Below are 17,984 nucleotides of genomic sequence, written 5' to 3' on the forward strand. Positions count from 1 at the left end.
CTGAAGATTTCAACTTTCAAAATTCCCCTAGCCAAGCATGGCCTGCCAGTCTAGAAAGCAGGAAGATGTGAGTTCAAGTCCCGCCTTAGCCATAAGAGCCAGCTGGGTGACTTAGGGCTAGCTAGTCACTCTCTCTCAGCCGAATCCACCTCACAGAGTTGTAGTTGTGGGGAAAATAGGAGGAAAAAGCTGTGTTGGGTATGTTCACCACCTTGGGGTATTTGTAAAAATAAAGTGGGAAGTCAATCAATTCTGAGGTTTGCAGTTCACACATCTGGCAGGAAGCTAGTTTAGGGGAAACTGATCTGGACAAAGAGAAAAAGTATGTTAAAGCAGAAATTTTGCATGATGATGAGTTGTAAAGATTCAAACGCAGTTGTCCCTCAGAAGGTGATCTGGCTACTATTATTCAAAAGCAGGAGGTTAGCAGGAGGTAGAAAGAGAGAAGCAGACTCAAGCCTTTCGGAGACCTTGGTATAACATTCCTGTTGTCTTCTGTTTGCTTTCAGGCATTGTCTTGTCTGATCCTGTTATTCCTGTGGAGAAAACCCTTATTCCCTCTCCGCCACCTCGTCCCAAGAACCCCGTGTTTGATGATGAAGAGAAATCCAAGGTAAACTTGAAGCTTCAGCTATAATAGTGTGCAACAGGCAACTTCCATTGGGCTGCTTTTCATAGGATAGAGCAGTGTTTTTCAACCTTGGCTGTTTAATAGCTGGCTGGGGTATTCTGGGAATTGAAGTCAATTTTCAAGTGGCCAAGATTGAGAAACACTGGGATAGAAAATGTAAAACTGGAATTTAGTAGCTTTCCTGCTCCCTCTCCATCTGCAGCTTTAAAAAATATTCAAGAGTGAATGTTTCTTATTTCCCATGAATGTTGTAGCACAACAACTCTGATTTTTGGAAGCAATTGCAGATACTTCTGGGTGCACTACAAAATGTCATGCTTCTTGATCTTGCTTGTTCCAAGTATAGGAACATTAAGAGTTGCATTTTTAAGGGTAAAGAAAACCTACTCAGGTGAAGTGTTCACAAATTCTGACCTCCTATGTGATAGAAATCTTACTTTTGTTCTGAACAAGGTAGTACGGTTTTCCCCTATTTGTGGATAATTTCTCTATTTCTTTGTGTGTGTAGAAAATGTTTCACTTTGGTCATTCTCAGAATTTAGGGCTGAATTGAATAGCTTAGATTGTTCGGCATCATAGTCATTCACATCTTACAGTTATGTACTATGAATATGATTTGTTTTTCTTCTAAGGAAGAAAAATGTGGAAGTGGCTGAGTCGAGTCATTAAAAGGTCATCCACACATCTTACTCTACTTTAGTTTATTTATTTAATACGTTAGCAGTCTACTGCTTCATAGTGCTTTACAGCACTCTCTGAGCGGTTGACAGTGTCAGTATATTGCCCCCAACAATCTGGGTCCTCATCTTACCAAAGGATGGAAGGCTGAGTCAACCTTGAGCTGGTCAGAATAGAACTCCTGGAGTGAACAGTGAGTTAGCCTGCAGTACTGCATTCTGACCACCTGGCTTTCTTGTTTTTTAGCTTGTTTTTTATTAAAGATAATTCCAAAGTTGAGTACAGTTAGACAGCCCAATAAAAATAAGTGGAATTCAAAAATTAGACTCATTGAAAGTTACAAGCATCTTTCTCCTGTTAGCAAAATCTTGCCTTCATTTACTTGTTATAATTCCAGGCCTCTAGATCTAACATTCTCCAGAAATTATGGCAACCCAGAAGTAGCTTTGTCAAATCCAGGGCTAACTCTAAAGACTTGGTTGTCCTTTTTGTTAATGAGCAAATAAAATACTAATAAAATAATATTCAATGGATTCAATGGGTTTTGCTGTTGTGTTTATAGGCCAAATTTCACCCTAAACAGTATTCCAGAAGGTTGAGATTAGAATACCAAAAGTCAGAATTTGATGCTTCAAATATGCATCAGATATAAGATCTTTAGGGTTTCTTTAATGAATTTTGCAATAGGAGGGGGAAAAAATGAGCCAGTGATTTTATTTACTTATCTTTTCCTTTTTGCAGCTTTTAGCTAAACTGTTGAAAAGCAAAAACCCAGATGATTTACAAGAAGCAAACAAGCTTATTAAATCTATGGTGAAAGAGGTGAGACTGAGCACTTAATAATACTGTAGAGGTGATGATTGCTTGGAATTTATTTTATAGATTGACATATTTTAGAATCTTTTTAACCCAGGCCATTAGTTACCATAAAATTAAATATGCTGACCCTCTAGTAATAAGATTTTTGTTTTCCTTATCACCAAATTCTTATCTCTGTGTGAAATTATATCAGACGGTTGTGTAACAAATGACAAGCTAGTCAATGATTTGTAGCTCCACTCAGCCTCCCAACTCTTAAATTAGAGAGTTAATAGGTTCTATTATCTTCGGTTCACTGGCTTACTTGTTTACTAATGTCTGTATCATATGACAGAGAGCCAGTTTGGTGTAGTAATTAAGGCACCAGGCTAGGAGACTGCACAGATCTAGTTCTTCATAAAGCCAGCTGGGCCAATCACTCTCAGCTCCAGGAAGGATTCAAACTACTTCTGAAAATCTTGCTAAGGAAACTGATATCTAATCTAGGTAGTCACCAGGAATCATCAGTGGCAACCCCACCCCCACTATCAAGTGACAAGATAGATGTGCTTCCATCAGTTGAATCAATGATTTATGCAATTATTTCATAACTTGGTACCCTGCAGATATGTTGGACTACAACACTCATTCCCAGCCAGCATGGAATTTTCCTTGCTAAAATATCCCCCCCACTTTTTGTTGTGACACTCTCACTTGATTAATGTGATGTAGTTTCTTGCTTTTATCCTTGGTTTCTCCCCCTCCCACCGCATATTGTATAGTATAGTATTTATCCTTTCCTTCTCAAATCTCTTAGCTCTATGACAGAATTCTTACCTTAAATAACTAAAAGTAATCTAGACAGATCAGTCAAAACTAAAATTTTCTGCTGTTTTATATACTGCTATGAACAGAACGATTCTTACTTTTTGTGTTAAGATTTGTCTGTTTACATAAAATATTCCTAAAAGCTTTTTTTAGAATCATGTCAAATAGCAGGGCTTTGTAGCCAGAATTCTAGAAATATGTGCTCTCTTGAGCTCTTCGATCAGCCTGCCCTGAATTGTAAGGTGAAATGAAAAGAATAAACTTAATTTTAGCTCTTTTGTTTCAAACCTGAAGGATGAGGCACGAATACAGAAAGTAACAAAGCGCATGCATACTTTGGAGGAGGTGAACAACAATGTGAAATTGTTGAATGAGATGTTGATCCACTACAGCAAAGAAGACTCTTCTGAGGCCGATAAAGAGCTCATGAAGGTTGGTATGAATATTTTCCTTATACAATAGCTAGTTCTTGTCCTATGAGAGAGCTGCCAGCATCCAGCCCAGATGATCACACTTTACTCACTCCATTGGTAGGTATTTTTTGTTTGTGGCTTAATCACCTCTTTTCTCTTGTCCTTTCTGCACACAGGAGCTCTATGACAGATGTGAAACCAAGAGGCGAACATTATTCAAGCTTGCCAGTGAAACAGAAGATAATGACAACAGTTTGGGTAACTAGGACTGTTTCTTTGTAGAGAAAGAAATGACTGTGTTTCCCCCCAGTAACTGACCAAAACACCCCCAGGCCACTGAAAAACTCCTCCTTCATTTTAAACATCTCTGGAGCTTTACAAGAGATTAACATTTTGGAAGGGCCCTTGCATTAAAAAGCAGCTGCACTCTCTCTTTATACTGCCTCTAATGAAGTGAAATTGCAATGGTAGAAGGAATAATCTTAAGGAAGAGCCACAACTGAAACAGTGGTTAAAAAAAAATCTGAGTTGGAGCAGAAGCATAATTTAAGTAAGCATCTCAGACACAACCCTTCCTAGTTCTCATCAAGAACCAAATGGGGAGGGGCATTCAGACCTGCAAGATCTGTTATTGTAACTCAGGGGTGTCAAACTTGCTTCGCCACGTCATCACATGACGTATTGCGATTGTCAATTTGCGAAGCTTCCCTAACCTGCTCCTGAGTTACAATAGGCAGGTGGCTTTTTTAAAAAAAAATAATTTTTATTTCCATTTTCCAACATCATATTTATGTACAAACTATTATCCATCATTAATCATTAATTTTTATTTATTACTGATTCAGGCCTGCCTGATTGCCACTTCCTTTCTTCACAACCTCCCTCTCTACCCTCTACTACTTTCACATCCTTCATCTCCTTCACTTTACTACTTCCTCTCCTCCTTCTCCGCTCCTCCCTTCTTCCACCCTATCTAACCTTCTTATTCCCCTCCTCCTTCTCTACTCTTTCCTACCTACTTTCTTCCCTCCTTCTACTCCTCTCTTCTTTTCTTTCTGAAATGGCAGTCGAGCATCCCCAATATCATTTTAAATTTTAATTCATATCTTCAAAAATTACTGTACATTAATAATCAATCCATGTATCATTTTCCCCCCCTTTTTTCCACTTGTATATTCCTTCAAATTTCATAAGTCCATTTCTCAAATTACAGTCCATCTTCTCGAACTCAAATTTTCATCACTTATATATTTCTTCAATTGCCATAACATTTAATGTCCGTTCTTCTTACAGTCCATTTTAAATTAGTCCATCTTCTAAAATTCAAATTTTTTTCACCCACTTGTATATTCCTTCAAATTTCATAAGTCCATTTCTTAAATTACAATCCAGCTTCTCAAATTCAAATTTTCATCACTTATATATTTCTTCAATTGTCATAACATTTAATGTCCAATCTTTCAATACTACTCCATCAATCAAATATCATTTCGAATAAAATCTCTCAAATACAATATTTCCAGCTTAACTTCATAACTTTTACTATCTATAAACGTATCAATTAAAACAAATAATCATTTAAACTACATCCACAATATAACAGTAAACAGTTAAAATCATTACATCCACATTATCTAAATTCATAAATTTTACTTTCCATCCTTCACAAATAATATCATCCCATAGATTTATACCATACAAATAGCAAATAACGAAAATCCTATAATTTATATCCTAAACAAATCAATTCCAAAAATTAACCATAATCATCATATTCACATCTTAAACATTCCTCCCCTCTCCCATTCTATTTTCCATCATTTCCAAACCAATTAACTTAGCATCTAACAACAAAGGATTCCCACTCTTTAAAACATTAATATAAAAATGTCTCGCTTTCATAACTGAATTAAGAAAATACTTTCTGCCTCTAAAATTCACTGACAAACCCATTGGAACTTCCCATCTAAAATATATCTGATGTTTCTTAAACTCATCCACTAAAAAAGCAAATTCTCTTCTCTTTCTTAACATTTTAGGAGGAATTTCCTTCATCATTTTTATATCTTGTCCCAATATTTGAAATTTATTTTTATAAAAGGCTTGCAAAATTTCATACCTAACCTTTTTAGTTGTAAAATAAATAACCACATCCCTCGGTACTCTATTTTGTCTTGCCCACCAAGAATTAACACGATAAATTCTTTCAATATTAATCTCAAAATCTTCTGGCTCCACACCCTTTATCTGAGCAAAGGCTTGCGTAAAAATCTCTTTTAAATTTTCCTTCCTATTTTGCTTCAAACCCCTCACCCTTATAGCATATTCCATTAATCTATATTGTAATATTACTCTTTCTTCATCTGCCCTATCTACCTTTGCCTGTATATCTTCCATCTTATTATCTAAGTTCCAATTGTTTTGATTCTTTTGAATTTCCTCTATTTTCCTTTGCAACTCTAAATTAGCTTTATTAATTTCTTCAAGATCATCTTCCATCTGAATACAAGAGCTTAATATTTGCGCAATTGCATCCTTTACCATTTTCATTTCTTTCTTCTGCTCTTCCACCACTTCCTTAAAATCCAACATCTCTTTCTCTATTTCATCAAATTTTTGATCTATTACTAAAAAACGACTCTCCAAAAACTCCTGTAAAGAATTTCTTAATTCCTTTTTGATTTCTTCTTTTAATTTTTGAATCTGAACTGAAGAAATTTCAGTTTTTAATGACTTTTGGTACTATTTGCTTAAAAGCCATTTTTTAAAAATATAACCTAATAACGGATCAAAAAAAAAATTAAAAAAGAAAAATTCAAAAAACTTTTCTTCTAAATCACTATAATCCCAAAGAAGAAGAAAAAATATAAATCATAAAATTCTCGTTTCTTCCATTTAGTCAGTATCTTCTTATATATCTTCTAATTCGACACTAGTTGTTAGTAAGCATTTCTTTAACTTTCGTTTCCAGCACACACATTCCACAAAACCGCCATTTGCTTTCTTCTCTCCTATCTTCACCACAAATATATCCTCAGGGGCTTGCAGTCTTCTTAGAAACAAATGCTAGAACTCCAGTTTCTGCTCCGTCCACGTTACAATCCATCATAAATCAATTCCTGCCATGGAAATTGGACGCTACGTTTTGTCTGCCATAAAAGGCAGATGCCGTCCCCCAATCTGGAGCTTTCCAGGCTATGGAAGGAGAGCTCCCCGCAAGCCTCAGAAGCTTTTTCTGTGGCTTTATTTGGGTGTCTCAACTTCAGCCTGAATGCTCATCTCTCCCTCTTTGCCTGAGGGAAGAGATTTCCAAGCTGTCGAACCAGTTTTACGATGTCCTGACAGCTCTACAGACTAGGGAGTTAGCAGCCTAATCAAGGCTGCTTCTCAACGAAGCGGAGCCATACCGGAAGTTCTCAATAGGCAGGTGGCTTTTGTTAGGGCATCAGTTGGAACTCTGACAGCGACTTTTTCCCCCTTTGCTAAACCAGGGGTGGGTGTGGCCAGCGCATGATGCATCCAGCCCACGGGCCATGAGTTTAACACCTGTGTTGTAACTTTATAAAAACCAGAAAGTTAACCTTCATAACTTTGGTTTCGTTACCTGGTCAACATTGAAGGGATGACAGAATTATAGAATGAAAAGCCATGAAATGGTGGTTACTCTTCTTCTATTACTAAATTACGCAGGTTCTTTTACAAAAGCCTTAGCCAGGTCTACGAATTCAGTGAACAAAGCGCTTACAATTGATAAGGAAGAATATCTTCACTTGTTATTCACTGCTCACTGGACTCATGCATTTTACGGTCCATTTTAGCCAATTTAAATTGCCTTCTATCAACCTCATTTTCCACTTGGTATAAAGTTATGTCACTGATATAAATTTCATTTTGTGGCTAGAAAATTTGTTTCAGCATCAGCTAACTATATAAAATGTAAATGTATATTTAAAAAATGGTGTGTGTGTGTGTTTGTGTGTGTTTGTATGACTTCCCTATTTTTTTTTTAAAAATGAAGCAATTTGTTCTAAAGTAACTTAAGTGTGATGCTTAAATTATGAGCTTGCACATTGCTTGATTAAAATGGTAGGTTTTTTTATATACCATAAAAATATATACCAACACCACCAGTGTTGGTGAACCTTTTCGGCACCGAGTGCGAAAACAGGAGCGCATGTGCCAGAAACAGGAAGAGCAGCCACCTGGTGCGCATGCGTGCACCAGGAAGATGATCTACTGGTTTCCAGCGCACATGTGCACTGTCCACCTGGTGTTCTGGTTTCTGGCGTGCATGCACGCGCAGAGACCAGCTGGCCAGTGTGCATGTACATGCCGGAAACAGGAAGTGCAACTGCCTGGTTCACATGTGTCGGCCGGGAAGATGATCTTCCAGTTTCCAGTGTGCACATGCGCACCTGGTGGCTGCTCTTCTGGTTTTTGGCATGCATGCGTGAGGGAAGACCAGCTGGGTGGTGTGCATGCACATGCTGGAAACTGGAAGATCATTTTCCCAGCGCCCGCATGCTCACTGGGTGGCTGCTCTTCCAGTTTCCGGTGCTCCCGCGCATGTGAAGACCAGCTGGCTGGCACATTGGAACCTTGAAGAGCAACGGGTGACAGCTCGCGTGCCTGGAGAGATGACTCTGCATGCCACTTCCGGCAGGCATGCCATAGGTTGGCCATCACGGCCATAGATGAATATTTGGAGCTAATGCTATAGGTGCTAATTATATTCAATCATACTTAGTTTCAGGAAGCTGCTTCGTTAAGTGCCTAAACCGCAAGAATTAAGCAGAAAAAATATTTAAATGAAACTAAATAGCCGGGATAGCTCAGGCAATAGAGAAGCCTGTTATTAGAACACAAAGCCTGCAATTACTGCAGGTTCGAGCCCGGCCCAAGGTTGACTCAGCCTTCCACCCTTTATAAGGTAGGTAAAATAAGGACGCAGATTGTTGGGGGGCAATAAGTTGACTTTGTAAAAAAATAAAAAAAAAATAAAAAAAATATACAAATAGAATGAGACTATTGCCTTATACATTGTAAGCCGCCCTGAGTCTTCGGAGAAGGGCGGGGTATAAATGTAAACCAAAAAAAAAAAAAAACTTAGTTGGCAGCGTTGTTTTTAATATACCAGTTTTTCATAACACATTTCTGAATATTCAAAGCCTAAACTATGAAGCTAGTCAGCAGGGCATACTGTTAGAATGGCACGAAGCAGATGGACTGATTATTTGTTTGTTTACATGAATCACTTTAGGCAATTGTAACCTGTGAAAAGAAACAATAGTCATAGCAGTAATGCAATATAATAATACACATACCTGCAATATAAAATTATGGGAAGAATTATGGCACCAAGAGCTCAATGACACTTATCCCAAAGATAGGTTGATAATGTTTCTAGACAGAAGCAGCATTCTTGAAACCTCAGTGGGTTATATCCACGCTATACGTTTTTTTTTTTCCTTACAGGAGATATTCTTCAGGCTAGTGACAACTTATCACGAGTAATAAATTCCTACAAAAAAATTATTGAAGGTCAAGTCATCAATGGTGAAGTAGATCTTTCAATGCTGCCTACAACAGAAGGTGAATTGTATTTCTCAGAAGATACTTAGTTTGTTCCTTTAATGACTCTGCTTCTTTTATGTAATATTAAAATAGTATACAATTTGGAAGGAGGTTTTTTAATATCCGTAGTATAAATGCACATCAGAATCAGTCATACTGAAATACTGGCAAAAGAGCATTTCAGGCTCCTAAAACATTATTACTTCCCATGTAATGGCAAGCCTTAAACCCGAAAACTTCAAAGGGAAATCTCAGCCTAAAAGCCTTGAACTACAAGCTTAGGAAGTTACTTCTATCAGCAATGACCTCAATTACACTAATAGATTTTTCCCAATAGGTTGCTATTTAGACTGATAGATAATCATAATTATTTTAGACAATTTAACCTTTAGTGTTGTCAGCTTGTATTTCCCTGGCTTTTTTTCTCTGCTAATCTTATTGCTTACAGAGACTCTCTTTATAAGTCCATATTCCTGCTGATTTAAAATAACACTGTTGTATTGATAAAGTTAATTTTAGTTGTGAGATAGGCAGATTTCAAGCTTTGGAATTTCTTTTTATTGGAATCCAAAGGTTTCTGCAAAATAGTAATGAGTAAGGGAACTAGATATCAAATTATGTAATCTATGAGCTATGGTTGTGCTGTTGTATATAAAATGTATATGAAAATTATTACCATTGGATTTTGATCTGTTTTCCTCTTGCCATTATTTTAATCTATGGAAGTTTCAACTGTTAAAACCCATTAGCCTTCAAGGTGCACTAAGATTTTTTTGGTTATATTTGTCGTGTTTTGCTGGCTGTTTTGAACTTGAATATTCCTAGCCATATATATAATAATAGGGCACATTTCTCAGTAATGGTGAACGACAAGGAATAGGTGTGAGGTACAAGAAAGAGAAAGAGCTCATTCCCAGATCAGGCCAAAACGTGGCAGAAGATAATGCAACCTAATATACTCTTGGCATGGAAGTTTCAGTTGCTTTTTGGAATTAGGAAGCCCTTGTCTCTTGAAGAAATGGACAAGGCTGGAAACCTGCCTTGAGTGTTGACTCTTGATTTCTTGGACAGGGGTCCAAATATTAAAGCAATGCCCTTGTTGCTTAAAATCAACTATCCAATATTGTGATGTATTTGCTGAAAAGTGTTGTATCCTTTGGCATCTTTTTCAATTCTCTCCTTTCCTTCCAGGAAGCAATTCTGCCGATAATGTCAATACCCTCATTGATTTGGGGGAATTGGAGGTTTTGAATGTGCCACCACAACCACCACCACCACCACCACCACTCCTTCCATCAGCCTTGAGTGCAACACCAACCCTCACTCCAGCTCCAGCCTTATCAGAAATCCCCATCCTCCCACCCCCGCCTCAGGCGACTGGTCACTCCCGGAGTCATTCAATCGGCCATGCTGAATCCATTGCTACTCAGTCAACTAGTGCAGCCAATTCCCTCTCTCTGCTTGATGAGGAACTTCTGTGTTTAGGTCAGTTGGATGCGGTTTGATGGTGTTTAATGTGGAGCTAGGGAGCTGCTGCTGTGGATACTTCTTCCCCAATCTGGAAAACAGACGGTCTTTGTCAGAATCCATTAAATAAGCCTATTTTCTGGACTAGGTTATCGCTGAGAGCTAAGAAAGACAGCATAGGCAACATAGTAATCTGTTTTGACCGCTGCCACCGTATTGAGATACGAAAGACTGAGAGAGATGGAATGCCATAAGCTAAATGGAAACGTTATGATTCCTCTTTTCCCAACTGCTGTATCTACATCAGGCATGTCAAACTCGATTTCATTGAGGGCCACATCAGGATCGTGTTTCACTTCAGGGGGGCATGGCCAGCTCGACATTACTCGTGTTGGGGGCATCTGTGGTGGCCCGAGTGCTCTGCTCGTGAAAACGGAGTCGCGGCCCTCCTGAGCTCCGTTTTTGCTGACAGAGGCACTGCGGGCCAGTCCTTCGTTGTTCCAAGGGCAGCCCCGTGGGCCAGATCTAAGCACCCCATGGGCCAGATTTAGCCCACAGGCCTTGAGTTTGACATCCCTGATCTACAGTAATTGGGTAGTGTCCATGGATAGCGTATGTACGTGTGTATTTAATAAATATATATATAGGGTTCCCATCTCATAATAATAATAATAATAATAATAATAATAATAATAATAATAATAATAATAATAATAATAATAATAATAATAATAATAATGCTTTAATTTGTATACCGCCTTTCTCCCGAAGGACTCAGGGCGGTGAACAGGCAAATAAAATACAAACAGAAACATACACAATAATTAAAACAACCCTTAAAAAACTGATTCAAATTTGCCAGAAAATTTAAAATAACATTACACCCCATAAAAGTACAGAAATTTAAAACTCATCAAAATTCAATTAAAATTTAAAATTTAGAATTTAAAATCAGGCCAGTCCAGCCATACGAAATAAATAGGTTTTAAGTTTGCGGCGAAAGGTCCTAAGGTCAGGTAGTTATCGAAGCCCGAGGGGAAGCTCGTTCCACAGGGTAGGAGCCCCCACAGAGAAGGCCCTCCCCCTGGGGGCCGCCAGTGACACTGTTTGGCTGACGGCACCCTGAGGAGTCCCTCTCTGTGGGAACGCACCGGACGCTGGGAGATAGAGGCCAGCAGTAGACGATCCCGTAAGTAGCCCGGTCCTAAGCCATGGAGCGCTTTAAAGGTGGTAACCAATACGTTGAAGCGCACCCGGAAAACAGCAGGTAGCCAGTGCAGTCTGCGCAGGATAGGTGTTACGTGGGAGCTCCGAACCGCTCCCTCAATAACCCGCGCAGCCGCATTCTGGACTAGCTGAAGTCTCCGGGTGCTCTTCAAGGGGAGCCCCATGTAGAGAGCATTGCAGTAGTCCAGACGAGAGGTAACGAGAGCATGAGTGACCGTGCATAGGGCATCCCGGTCCAGGAAGGGACGCAACTGGCGGATCAGGCGAACCTGATAAAAAGCTCTCCTGGAGACGGTCGTCAAATGATCTTCAAAGGACAACTGACCATCCAGGAGCACGCCCAAGTTGCGTACCTTCTCCATCGGGGCCAACGACTCGCCCCCGATGGACAGTCTGCATCTGCAGCTGACTGTACCGAGGTGCCAGCATCCACAGCCACTCCGTCCTGGAGGGATTAAGTTTGAGCCTGTTCCTCCCCATCCAGACCCGTATACACTGCTCTGGGCGACTCACAATTAAAATGGAATATAAAACAAAACAGAATAAAAAAACAATAAAAATATCATAAAAATGGCATTTGAGAAGAGTCATAAATGCTTAAATTAGTCATGAAACAAGCTCACTCATTTTATCCAAGCTCTGGGCTTAAAAGCAAAGTCAGGTTAGCCTTAGGATTGGCGTGGGTCTAATTTCGGAGGGGTGTTGTGATGTTCTTGAGGACAGGCACCATGGCAGAAAAGGCTTTTCTGCTGGGTCAAGACAATGCCCTCTCACGAACAGGATCTGGAATATACCTCCCCTGCATAGGCAGATTACACTGGGGTTTTTTGAGAAAGCATGCGATAGTATTTATTTGTTTGAATGAGCTGGGAGCAGTAAATTTACTCATACTCTTGGAAGAACATCTGTAAGTTGCCCTGCTTGCTTCTGCTCCTGGTTGTTGAGTAACAAATGCAATCTAAACAATAATAATTGTGCAGTATTTAAAGAGCAGTTAAAAAAAAAGATTAAGAAACGGCTGTGTGAATTGGCCCAATGTCTATTTTTTGACAGGTTTTCAAAGAGTCGCTGAGCCGAATGTAAGCATGACATCTGTCAGGGAGAGGGTGATATTACAATTAACTCCCCACCCCCACCTACCTCTGTCCTTCATCTCACAACACAGCACTCTTGGATACAGTCTTAGAGAACGAGGGTTTGTTCAAGACTCCACAGGATAAAATGTACCTAAACTTGGATTTGTACTTGGGTCTCCGCAACCTAAATGCAAAATATCACATGCTTCTTTCTCACGGGAACCTCATCAGCTTACTTAAAAGTTTTTCCCTACTAACACGTGACTTGCGTTTATCGCTTCCCATTCCTAATACTATTTTTCCCCCCAACTCAGGCCTCAATGACCCTGCTCCAAGTGTAGTAAAAGAATCAACTGAAAGCAATCAGTGGAACCTGCTCCAGGTATTTTGTCTTCTGTACTGTACTAGGTTTTAGGGCTGTGCAGCCGTTTAGATTCAATTCCAAAGAGATGCACTGAATTTGGCAGGCAGGTAAATATAGAGTTGTTGGATGCGAGATGGGCAGCGAATACATTACGTCATAAATAAATAAAAGACAATACCTATCTGCAGTTCTTTAAAGCAACCACACTTTTTCCTGCGGTTTGTGACTATAAAGCAGGGGTGTCAAACTCCTGTCATCACGGCGGTGTCTTGTGACATATTGGGACTTCCCCCCTCCCCCTTCGCTAAACTGGGCGTGGCTAGTGCGTGACACATCCGGCCCCTGGGCCGGGAGTTTGAAAGCCCTGCTATAAAGGGTTACAGATAGATGCCCTCTTTGTTCCTTCTTATGCTCAGAGGCACATTTTTGAATTAAATTTGAAATGGGGCATAACTTCCTCTGTTTATAACTTCAGAAGATTTTTAGGAAAGTATCTGGAATGAATCTGCCCTAAACAGAATTGTCCTTTATTTTTCTGGCTTATTCTATTAGAATAATGAGGAGCATCCTATTTTCTGTAGGAGATACGGAGCAGATTTATTTTCCATAAGGATTTCTATAACGAGGCAAGCCATTTGAAATGGAGAAGAGCCTTTTTAAAACCTGTTGGGCCCTTGGCCCCCTTCTCCTCATCCTTTGTATAGAGCAGGGGTGTCAAACTCAATGCATGCCTGTGGGGTGCTTAGATTTGGCCCATGTCACTTGTGTCGGGGGCGCCTGTGGTGACCCGAATGCTCGATCAGTGAAAACAGAGCTCGGGAGGCTGTGACGGCCTCCTGCAACCCTCTGCCAGTGAAAACGTAGCTTGGGAGGGCTGTACGCAGAGGGTTGCAGGAGGCCGTCGCAGCATCTTGAGCTCCATTTTTGCTGGCTGAGCGCTGAGGCCACCACAGGCACCCCCGACACGAATGACGTCAAGCTGGCCACGCCCACCCTGGCCACGCCCACCCGGTCCCTAAGGTCAAACACAACCTTGATGCGGCCCTCAATGAAATCGAGCCTGGTATAGAGGAATATGCCCCACCTGATAAAGGCCATTCTAGAGTGTGATAACAGAAGAGAGGTGAAATATTGCAGTGGTACATCTCTTTCCTGTGTTGCAGAATGAGCCAGTAGATCTGGACTTCTTGAATCCAAAGCCAGTTTCTGTTCCTTGCAACTCTGCAGCGAACCCGCTTCTCTCGTCTGTGTCACAGCCCGGATGTGGAGCATCAGTACCTCTTCCTTCTACCTTCACAGCCCCTCAGCCTGTTTCCAGTATCTCTGCTCCTACCTCAACCTCTTTCATCTTCTCTACCGGACCTCCACTTGGCCCTTTAAGTACAATGCCTGTAGCTTCAGGCTACTTTGGCTCAGCATTGGGAACGAATGAATTGCACAAGATAGACCCATTAAATCATCTTCTAGAGGAAAACAAAGGGTAAGGGGGTTTTGTTTTGGTTTTTTTAGCCTGTTCTCTCTGCTTGATAATGGCTCTTCCTCTCTTTTAAATTAAAAATGGGGAAGGAGGGCAGTTTCCTTTAATGTCAATTTTCAATATTTGGAACTATTTTATTAAATGGTTCCTTAAAACAAGCCTCTGGGCTTGGCACATAATTGCAAGCACTGATAGTACTCAACTTATAACCACTGTCAGAACCAGAATGTTCATTGTAAGTTGGTGCAGTCAAAAGTGAGTTGTCACATGCCTGGACTCAATTTTGCAACCATTTTTACCATAGACGTTAAGTGAATTACATAATGGTTAAGTGATTTTTTTTGTTGGAAACAGGCTGGGATGGTCACAAATTGTGAACATGTGACCACAGGAGCCACGACCAGTCATAAATGTGAGCTAATTGCCAAGCTCCCAATTTGCATAAGTGGAGGACTACCAGTATTCCTTGCTTAACATCCACTCAATCAGTGATTATTTGAAGTTACAATGGTGCTGAATGAGAGGGACTCAGAGCCGTTGCAGTGTTCCCATGATCATGTGATCGAAGCGCTTAGAAATTGGCTTACGGTTACATCAGCACAGCATTCTGCGGTCATGTGAGCGCCATCTGCGACCTTTACTGCCAACTTCTGACAAACAAAGTCATTGGGGAAGCCAGCAGGAGGTCACAAATGGTGATTGTGCAACTGCGGGATGCTTAGATCATGCAGCGTTTCCCTAATGACAACTGGGATTGTCAGAACTGTTGTTGCATGTCAGTGACATTGTACCTTATGACCACTTCGTTTAGTGTTGGAGTTCCTGGTCCCAAAAACCATTGGTAAGCAAGCACTACCTGTAATTATGAAACTTACAAACAGATGTTTATCTACAGTAGATTTCTGGGTGGCTTACAGGCAACTTGAAAAAGACATACTATACAATCGTGATTGTATTGCAAAAATAGAGGCATAGAAACTGGCAAATAAATTATATAATGTAATGCGCACATAACATGTTTAGGCAAAATCAGCCCCTTTTGCTATTTCACAGCATGCACTTGGGTAAAACGATCATTATTTAACTATGTATCAAACTAGCCCAGGTAAATTAATATTGAAACCAAATTTCAGAACAAGACAAAATCTTGATAGTGTAAGTGGGATCCCACATATAACATAATTGCCATTATTCTAGTGCTGTGACTTTTTATTGTTCCTGTTAACATGGTTCAGCACCTGTGCTACTGGGAAGATTGTGGGGATCAATTCTCCATCCATCTTCCTTGCCAGCTAAGAATATGATGCAGATACAATACATGAGCGCAGTTTTATCTTCAAAGGGCCACTTTCTGTTACAGGAATTGATACTAGCCATAAGCATTTCCAATGATTTGTCGTCCCCACCTCCCAATGGGAACGCAGGGTGACCGTAGGTGTCCTGTCTATATTTTAAATTTAGTTTCAAGCTGCCTTGAGTCCAGTTTGGTGGCCTTATACATTAAATAAATCAGTGTTACTATTAGCCTGTGCGTAGATTTGGTAATTATCTGGAATCCTTCTTTCAGGTCTTCAGCTCCAGCAGCCGTAACAGCCTCTACAGTCCCTGCTGCTACTTCTGCTCTTCTGGCCTCTGCTACAGGATTGCCTCTGGCTGGTCCAGGAGTCCCTCCAGTTCCCTATCCAGGAAGTCCCATCTTCCAATCAGCCCTATTCCAGCAACAAGGAAGTCCCTTGAAAGGACCTGAGATCTCCTTGGCCAATGTCCATGTTCCATTGGAATCAATTAAGCCAAGTATGGGTCATTGCTGGCCAGTATCTGTTTAATGGCGAAGTAAAGAATGCATATTTTTATTCTCTGAAAAAATAACGTAGTTCTTCACTTCCCTTCGGTCTGTGTAGATGTGATGTCCTTCATTCTATGTAATGAATTCATGGATTATTGGTTTTTTTTACCTGGTTTATCTTTTTAGTTTCCAAAAACATAAGCCTCTTATCATGGGAGCAAATGCTGGAAATAATCCTGCATGTACTCCCATGCCTCTTTATTGCAGTTTGACCCTAAATGTCTGTTATAGGTTTTGGTTTTTTAAATTTTTTTTGCTGGAACAATTTTTTTTTTATTTTTTATTTTTATACCGCCCTTCTCCCGAAGGACTCAGGGCGGTGAACAGGCGAATAAAATAATACAATACATTACAATAAAACACTATTTAAAAAACTTATTCAATGTAGCCTAAATTTAAAATACAATACAAAATGTAAAATAAACCCCAATAAAATCCATATTTAAAAAACCCTATTAAGCCAGTCCTGCTCGGAAGAATAGATATGTCTTAAGCTCGCGGCGAAAGGTCCGGAGGTCAGGAAGTTGTCGAAGTCCTGGGGGAAGCTCATTCCAGAGGGTAGGTGCCCCCACCGAGAAGGCTCTCCCCCGGGGGTCGCCAGCCTACACTGTTTGGCTGACGGCACCCTGAGGAGACCCTCTCTATGGGAGCGTACCGGCCGGTGGGAGGCATGTTTTATAGTAAAGTGATGCTATTTTTGAGGTAGTTCTTCTATCCGTTTAGAGAAATTTAGAAAAATAAGTGTTGTCCAGCTAACGTTTTTGCAACGTTTATCCTTAAATTTGTAATCAGTGAGAGCTATTTATTGAGGACGATGGGCTAGAGACATGGGAAGAGTGCCTGGCCAGTGTCACCAAATTAGCTGCTGAATTTGGTTTTGTGGCAGCCTCTTTTCTCTTGCAGTGACACTAAGGACTCTTTAAGCATGACATTCTAAGTCCTTGAATCTTAACACTCAACTGAAGAATTATTTCTTGGATTTATGCAAAAGGCTTAGTGCTTTTTTTTTTGTTAGGCAGACTATGCTACCTCTCCATGACTTTTTCCAACCTTCTCCATCCTATAAGTGGATCTTATTTTAAAGATAGTGGCACTAAGGACACAGGTTCAAATCACATGCAGCTACTCGAGATGCCCTACCCCACCCACAACACTGAACTGCATGCCTCTAGAGTCATATTTTGATCGGTTGATGCCTATTCTTGGTTTAGGCCCCTAGCATTCAGGCTGATGGCTACCTCTGGACTCTTGGATAAAATAACAATAGTAATAGTACCTAGACTTATATACCACTCCATAGTGCTTTTACAACCCTCTCAAAGTGGTTTACAGAGTCAGCATATTGCCGCCAACAATCTGCGTCCTCATTTTACTGATCTTGGAAGGATGGAAGGCTGAGTCAACCTTGAGCCAGTGAGCATCAAACTGCAGGCAGTCGGCACAATTAGCTTGCAATAATGCACCGCTAGAGCTCAAGACTATATGAGATTAACATACTGCTGGATTGATTACATACCATTTCTGTTTACTTAGGACTGGAGAATGACCCCAAGCCATAACAATACTGGGGGGTTGCCTGGCCAAGGAGGGAGAACAGTATTATAT

General features: G+C 40.3%; 1 protein-coding gene across 4 annotated transcripts in view; it reads left to right on the forward strand.

The window, feature by feature from the left end:
- The window catches only part of GGA3 (golgi associated, gamma adaptin ear containing, ARF binding protein 3), a 34,659-nt gene that overhangs the window by 12,245 nt on the left and 4,430 nt on the right, over window positions 1-17,984 (forward strand). For 3 of the 4 annotated variants that reach the window (XM_058167662.1, XM_058167664.1, XM_058167665.1), the window contains exons 6-14: window positions 510-613; window positions 2,051-2,131; window positions 3,230-3,367; window positions 3,525-3,606; window positions 8,824-8,940; window positions 10,114-10,407; window positions 13,007-13,074; window positions 14,220-14,536; window positions 16,101-16,327. In XM_058167662.1, coding sequence (XP_058023645.1) covers window positions 510-613; window positions 2,051-2,131; window positions 3,230-3,367; window positions 3,525-3,606; window positions 8,824-8,940; window positions 10,114-10,407; window positions 13,007-13,074; window positions 14,220-14,536; window positions 16,101-16,327 — 1,428 coding nt within the window. The remainder of the gene's footprint in view (window positions 1-509; window positions 614-2,050; window positions 2,132-3,229; window positions 3,368-3,524; window positions 3,607-8,823; window positions 8,941-10,113; window positions 10,408-13,006; window positions 13,075-14,219; window positions 14,537-16,100; window positions 16,328-17,984) is intronic. The other variant, XM_058167663.1, reaches the window with a different exon arrangement.

The sequence above is a fragment of the Ahaetulla prasina genome, chromosome 2 (genome assembly GCF_028640845.1).
Source record: "Ahaetulla prasina isolate Xishuangbanna chromosome 2, ASM2864084v1, whole genome shotgun sequence".
In the NCBI taxonomy this organism is placed as follows: Eukaryota; Metazoa; Chordata; class Lepidosauria; order Squamata; family Colubridae; genus Ahaetulla; species Ahaetulla prasina.